We start from the raw sequence: 8108 nt of genomic DNA, 5'->3' as shown, positions 1-8108 counted from the left end.
CAAAGTTACCCAAACTAAATGTTTTAGATCAAAAAGCAAAACAACAAAAACAGTAAAATAAAAAAAAAAACACTTTTTAAAAACAGTGTAAAAATCCATGTGCAGTTTTATTTATCAGTCGATGAATTAATATGTAAATCAGTAAAGATTTAAGTGTTTTATTTTGGTCTCAGTCTCTGAAAAATTCAAAGTCACCAAAACTGGAGATGAATGGTTTTCACTATACAGAGGCAGTCTCAAAAAGAGAAGAAAAAACATAACAACTAAAACAAAAAGAAACAATAAAATAACAAAAAAACAAACAAACAAACAAAAAACAATCAAAATAAAAGCAGAGTAAAAAGTAAAATTATAAAAAGTAAAATCCATATGTAGACTTATTATAATATAATAATAGACTACAGTCAATAAATCCATACGTAGGATGCGTCAGTGAGTCACCAAATAAGTAAATAAATACATGAATACAGACTAAATACCCTACAGCTGCAATAAACAAACTGAATGATTTGACAAGTGAACCAGCCCACTGATACAAATCCAAGTGAAGACAATATGCTGTCATTTTGGGTAGAAGCCTTTGCACAAAAACAGCCCAAGTAAAGACGTCCGTCATGAACTTCGAAGGAGAGTTTACGTCTTACTTTTCCAAAAACTACACGATCTTTTCATTTTAACACCAAAATCAAGGTATCACTTGACCAGACAAAGAAAAGCCAAAGCCCATCTCTCCTCTATTAATCTCAGGGCCATTACACACACACACACACACACACACACACACACACACACACACACACACACACACACACACACACACACACACACACACACACACACACACACTTCAAACAGGCTTGTAAACGGCTCCCTGCTACTTTTTATTCAGCTTGTAAAACGATGTTTCAGCGCAGAGTTTTAAAAACGTGTATGTTACATTCAGGTGCCTCTGGCAGCAGGATAGTGGGCCTGTTTCTGAGCACAAAAGAATTATTTGATTTATTTCCTATACTGGGTAAATACAGTCCAACCATGTGATCTTCAGTGTAACCAATGGGCAGCCGAGAAGAAGGTAAGGGCAGGAAAAAAATTACTACCATTTTAAGGGAGGATGTAAGCCACTATACCAGCCCATCTAACGTTTTACAGTCGCACTTAAGTGTCTTTTTATTGAAATAATAAAATAAACATGTCGCTAACGAATTATTATTCCATGATGGGGCTCCAGACCGAGGAGCCGTACGGTGCACATTTCATCCCGGGAGGCTTGCAGGGTTCGACGGCCGGCTGCGCAAAGCCAGCCCGGGGAGCGGAGGAGGAGGAGGGGACCCCCGGCTCACACATTCCGGATTTTTCACATTTTTCCAACAAACAAACGAGCTTAAACGGCTTTTCTCCCTGGACGAACACCTCCACCTCATCTTCATCCTCTTCCCCGCAGCTGCAGTCCACCCCCGGCGCCTCCATCCCCGGCCTTTTTCACCCACATCACCTCCTGAGCCACCACCACCCCTACTACGGCCCGCAGACGCAGACCCACGCCGAACACCTCGCATCCTCGGCGGCTTCCGAGAGCAGATTCGTCCGCTGCTGGGAAGGGGCGACCCCCACCTCGGAGACCTCTCTGTCGCACGCATCGGCCGGTTTCCCCGGGTGCCTCCCCGCTCAGGGTGACCTCTCCAATCCGAGTCCGAGGTTCGAGGCGGTCAAACCCGAGAATTCACCGCCGTCGCACGACAGTCCCGAGGACTCCAACTTCGCCAGCGCGACCGAGGTGGTCCTCGAGCGGCTTGGGACGGTGGAGGAGCTGGGCAGGAAGCCGGAGCCCAAAAAAGAGGACGAGGAGAGAAAAACACAGCAACAGCTTGACCCGGGTAAACACAGATACACCAAACTCAGGAATGTTTATTAGCATGTGCATACACAGGTGTGTGTGTGTGTGACAGTGTGTGTGTGACAGTATGTGTGTGTGTGTATGACAGAGGGAGAGCGTGGCCTAAGTAAGTGTGTGTGACTTTTATAGCCCTATAAATGTCTTGTAAACGGTAAAATATAAAACTTTATTGTCCATTAAAATAATTAAGGTGCTATTGCTGTTATTTAACAATTTGTCACTAGAGTCAAAAAGCAGGTAGACATGCGCTGCGTTTCTCTGAAGTAAACTCATGAGTTAGACTATTTTTTTCTGGCAATTAATCTTATTTTTCTGCAAATGGCCTGTGTATGCAATATGATTTATTAAAGAGAAATACTTTATTGATCCCCAAGGAAAAATTACCTACATAAGTTGCCCTTTTCAAGAACAGGAATAGAGAAATACAGCTAAAAATAACAAGTGTGTCAAAATATGTGAAGATAAGTGCATTATGCTACAATATGCAACAATATATAGAAAAATAGAAAATGAGAAAGGTGTAAAAATGTGTATATGACAATATAAACACATATACATAAACAGTGTAAACATAAACAATAATGCTGAGGATGGGAGCTCTGAATAAGTGTGTTAAGATGCAGGAGCATTACAAACAAGAGTATAGGTTGTAAGCCCTTCTATCCAAAAACACTAATAAATTATAAGCTCTTTATTGCTCAGCTTGCACAGAGGTAACTTTATGCAACATGCCTGGAACAGCCACTAATAAACTTTGCAATTATTAGTTTCTTAACTTGAGATCTCCAAAAGTATTTATTTAAAAAGTCTGAATTACAATAAACAAAAATGACTGAGGAACATGGGAAAAAAAAGACTTGACATGAAGCAAAACAATAGACTGTAATAATAATAATAATAATAATAATAATAATAATAATAATAATAATAATATCAATTTTATTGTTCATTACTAGACATTTTTCTTTGAATTTTTCCTGCCATTATATTGATAGTCCCACACGTACTGGATTTTAGGGGCCAAGGGTGACACCAATATTAGATAGTAAAACATATTATATTATTATATTTGCCAATATTCTATATTTTGTTTTTTGTTTTTGTTTATTTCTCTGTTGTGAAGCTACATGCACATGCATACACATTTCCATGTAAATGTTCTAAAATGACATCAACTTTCAGGATATTTTTTAATAATCTCAAATAACGTAAACACACACGCACACACGCACGCACACACACACACACACACACACACACACACACACACACACACAGAAAACCACAAATGAAAAAGTTGTCATATGGGAGCATACAGGACAACATGTACATAACTTTCCGCAAATGCAGGCTAATGCTTTACTGTTCAAATGCACTGTATGTGCAACAGAATAAAACTTACTTATAAATAAATAAAGGAGTAAAGGAGATCTTTGTCAACCTGAAGTCCAGTTCATTACATAAATAATTCAGAAACTCAAACAAAGCGAGCAAAGATGTCATCTGTGCATCAAAGCCAAAATACTTGTTGCTCTCCTACTGGCTGTCTGTTCAACTATAACTTCATGTCACTCTCTGGCTGCTTTACATTTTTTAAAGTGGCCAGTAAAGCATTTTCATATCAGTCAAAGGTTCAAACACCCCTCTCCAACCACAGTTTAATAATTCTAAAAACGAGACTCAGTTTGGCAACACTGCCTGCACTCAGGCACAGATTTAAGCTCTTTATTGGACACACTCAGCTGTATTTACTGCTGCTCGCTGTCTTCCCAAAAGCATTTTTAAAAGGTCTATGGCTGCATTAGAAACCTTGAACATAATTTTACATATTGTCACATTATGTTAAATTATTAAAATGAAGGAAGGGTAAAATGAGGGCATAAAGAACCCTTAATGCCAATAAAACTCTGTGACTGGTTTAACCTTAATGGTGAAAGTGACTGAACACTGTCTTTATTTATGGAGCTGTGTTTTGAGCGTGTGCTGTTGTTTCTTTTTCTAATGAGCCAAAAGTTGCAGGCTCATAAAACGTGTTCCTGAGAATATTTTCTTTGATTTTTATGTCAGTCTTTGAACTCCCCACAGCACACACACACTCAGGCACGCAGATACACACCAACCAGGAGAACGTGAGCACACCGGTGTGTGCTTGAAGTGAAAAATCTGTGTCTTCCTCTTCTGCAGAAAACCCCTCGGCTAGCTGGATCCACGCCAAGTCCACCCGGAAGAAAAGGTGTCCGTACACCAAACACCAGACCCTGGAGCTGGAGAAGGAGTTCCTCTACAACATGTACCTGACCAGGGACCGGCGTCTGGAGGTGGCAGGACTCTTAAATCTGACAGAGAGACAGGTCAAAATCTGGTTCCAGAACAGACGGATGAAGATGAAGAAGCTGATGACCCGGGAGAGGAGGAGTATGAATGAATGATGGATGTGGAGAAGAGGCCGGGGGTAGTTTTTTTTTTTTTTTTTTTTTTCCAGGATAGGTGTGGAGGAGGAGAGCTCATAAAAGAAACACAGTGCTCCACGATGCATCAGCTGTTACTAAGCAACGGACTGTGGCGCTAATATGGCCGCCTTGGTAAACTGCAGTGGTGGAACTCTGCAGGGGAGACCTGGATGCGTTGTAACACCTATATTCCTACCACTGTTTTTTGGCCTTTTCATGTTAGATCCTCTGAACTCTGGTGTAGAATTCTTCCATCTGCATGTTACCGAATGAAGACAGTCGACCTGTAACCTGGGCGAGTTGTAAATAATCCTCAGAATAAAATGTTAACATACACAGGGAGATCCATAAATTGAATCACAAAAAAAAAACACACTAGATGATATCAAAGACTTTACTCATTTTAAAACACATCTGTTTTTGATCGAGGAGAGGTATCTGACATGTCCAAAAGTGAAACTACTTGACACATACTTGACTTCACATAAATTGTCTGTGCTTTCTGCCAAACTGTGTTTTATGATTTAATGCTAAAACTATTGTCCTCATAAAAGCTGCTTTCAGTCTGCCAGATGAGACAGTGCTACAAGGCGACTATCGAAGATAAATCCCAGAAGTGATTCAATGTCTGAGCATCTGTCTGTTACGGCCTGAAAAACAGCCGCGGAGTATTTATTTTAAATTAAAATGAAATACTTGTGGAAAAGAAATCTAAACAACCAGAAGCCTGACACTTAGAATAAACTAATACCCTAAAAAGATGTGAAACAAAATCAGAGAGATTGAAGGGACATTTTTCCTCTGGCCTGTAGTGTTATTTATCCATCAAGATTGTTTGGTGTGAGTTGCAGAGGTTTGGAGTTATTGCTTGTAGAGACGTCTGCCTTCGCTCATAATGGAAGAACATGGCACTCGGCTTTTGGGACTCAATGCACTAAGAAAAAAATATTTGAAAAATTAAACACACGTGTCTTTTTCCAGAAATCATGACCCAGTTACTCAATATAATCAACAGATCTTATTTTGATCAGTTTCATGTAGGAACTACTTTCTGTCTATGGCAGAATCTACTAGAACTATTTTCTCCCTGCAGTAGAATCTATGGGCACTACTTTCTTTCCACTGTAGTTAATCTGTGTTGACATGGTGAAATTATTTTTCATATATGTCTAACATCTTTCTAATACATTTCTTTTGTGTGTTTTTACATAACTAAGTAGACATAAAAGTGCATCAAATTATTGTAAAGGGTCCTTGGCTGAGAAAAAATTGAGAACCGCTGATCTAGATCAATAAATAGCACAACATGTAAGAGCAAAAATATACATTTTTGATTTTGGGTGAACTGTCCCTTTTCAGTTAAATTCAGTTCAGTTCTAACGAATGTAAACAGGAAGACGATCATTTTATGTTTATGTTAGCTTGAATTTACATGTGAAATTTGTTCATATTCTTGGTTTAAAATACTGCAATTTTAGGTCCATTTCACACAAGATAGTATATATGAAATATATGAAAACCATATGTGCTTATATGTGAAATCATCACGTGCCTAGATGTGAATTTTAACCATGTGAAATGTTTTTTCCACATGTAATTAATGTGTGGAAAGTGTTTCAGATGGGACGAGTGAAAGTTTGTTCAAACCAGAGAAAAAATAGTGTCAAAACCTACTTTAAAACTGCAACATCCAACATCATGCTACTTCAGTGTATAAATGAACCATTTTAATAAATAAGCAGCATTCTGTGACATAGCTTTAGGTATACAAAATTATCTGTTGCTCCTCTGAGGACAACAGCTTGTGAAAAGTTTTACTGTTAAAGGACCAGTGTGTGGGATTTAGTGGCATCTAGCGGTAAGCTTGCAAATTGCAAACGCCTCACCTCATCCTCCACCTCCAAGCATACAGAAGCATCTAAACTTACAAAATGCAAAAGGCTGTAGCTACAGACAGCGTTTGGTTTGTCCATTCTGGGCTACTGTAGAAACATGGCAGTTCAACATGGTGGACCTGCATCCTCTGTAGATATAATCCGCTCATTCTAAGGTAATGAAAACACAGTGACTCTTATTTTCAGATGATAATTCACTAATGACAACATACTTAAAGCTGCTACAAGAGGCTTTTCTGTTTTGTTGATTCTGGACGCCTCTGTGGACAAAAGTGGTAGTGTTTACACTGTAAGAATACATATTACAATGTCAAAATTAAATTGACATTCTGCATAAGAATCTCTTCATGCTTCTTTTTAACTAGCTAACTTATGACTCACTTTATCTTTGTAAAGAAAGAAAGTGTAAGGCAGGCTTGTTCCAAGTGATTTCATGGAGAATCTGACATTAAGAATAACAATTTTGAAACAGCCAGTCTATTCACGAATGATCTTGTCTGCTTGTGTAGCTCATATGAGGAGTTCAAAAACTCCTTGTAGTACCTTTAAAAATATTTTATTCCATTTCTATGATATTCTGCCAATAAATCCCCCTAAATCTTATGCACTGGGCCTTTAAGGAGTACTCTTGTCTTTCCTTCTAAGGCTAAAGATAAAGTAAAATGTGTTAATCATTATATTAACCAGCTTAGGGAATTTGAAGGTTGCAACATGCTCAAATATGTCAGTCCCGCTGTCTTCAAGTTTATTACACAGCTTGCAGTTGTATCCTCGGTGTGGACTATGAGTTTTGGAACATTTAAGTATGTCAAGTTTGCCGAATTTTAACTTTTAAATAAAGAAAAATAAACAGACGAACAAACTATTAAATTAATATAACAACAATCAGTACATTCAAAACACTTTGGAGTGATTCTATGTGTATTTCAAGTGTGTCCAGGTAATGATGTCAGAAAGGCCGATACCCAGATGTTTTTTATTTTGGAAATGACTCTCAGTTCTCTGTGTTACAACCAACCCCAGTCTCCCCTAAAGTAATAATCATAATGGACTTATAACATTTTGTTCCTCCAAACAGAATGAGCGTCCTTGTTTTGTTTTTTATAAACTGTGCATGTAGCCGAATGGTCATATTTGTTGTTATTGTTGTTGTTGCTGTTGTTGTCATTGTTACTATGTATATCTGTTGTTACTGTGGGTCTAATATGCAGATATGGCCATGCCTATATTCCTCTTTCTACACACACACACACACACACACACACACACACACACACACCAGTCATGGCTAAGCTATGGTGTGACAGCAGTCTGATGGTTCTCTTTCTGTTACCTCCTGTAAGAATAAACAGAAAAAAAAGACGTTTTACAGAAACAACGCACAACTCGATTTTCATTTCAGAATGTACATAACATCTTGTTAAGATATTATAGGAATATTATGGGGATATCAAAGGTATTTTAGATTTTTTTTAATGTTTTTTTTTTTGTTTGTTTTTTGGGGTCTTTTTTTTCGACGGGGATGAAATGGACTCAGAAACAACAACACACTCTCTCTGGGAGAAAAAGGACACACATCAGGCTATGTTAGCCTTCAGCGGCCTGTGCTGTGCTTTGACTAGAGTCAAAATGTGATTAAACGAGGCCTTCATCTGCTCATTTAGGACAAATATGCTGCTCGTGGGGATTTTTTTTTTAATGAAATAAAATATGCATTACATCATTGTTAATTGTGCGCTTTCTCTGCTGTTTTTATTTCACGTTTCATTTCGTCTTGTGCGATTTTAAAGCCAGACACGCAGTTTTAAACTGGCATTAAAAGAGTCTTAATTTAATTCTGATGCCTCTATCTGACCATAAGCAAACGAC

At 38.2% G+C, this 8108-nt stretch overlaps 1 protein-coding gene across 1 annotated transcript; it reads left to right on the top strand.

Moving 5' to 3' along the window:
• The first annotated feature begins 378 nt into the window (after nucleotides 1-378).
• Nucleotides 379-4680, top strand: LOC146315698 (homeobox protein Hox-D9b-like). Its single transcript, XM_084736256.1, has 2 exons — nucleotides 379-1874; nucleotides 4079-4680. Exons 1-2 carry the CDS (start codon nucleotides 1190-1192, stop codon nucleotides 4321-4323), a joined length of 930 nt encoding a protein of 309 aa, XP_084592382.1. The 5' UTR covers nucleotides 379-1189; the 3' UTR covers nucleotides 4324-4680.
• Nucleotides 4681-8108: the final 3428 nt, after the last annotated feature.

Source organism: Lutjanus erythropterus, chromosome 14 (genome assembly GCF_056507025.1).
Source record: "Lutjanus erythropterus isolate fLutEry1 chromosome 14, fLutEry1.hap2, whole genome shotgun sequence".
In the NCBI taxonomy this organism is placed as follows: Eukaryota; Metazoa; Chordata; class Actinopteri; order Lutjaniformes; family Lutjanidae; genus Lutjanus; species Lutjanus erythropterus.
Note: the sequence above shows the minus strand (reverse complement) of the source record. Positions and strands in the feature narration are given on the sequence as shown.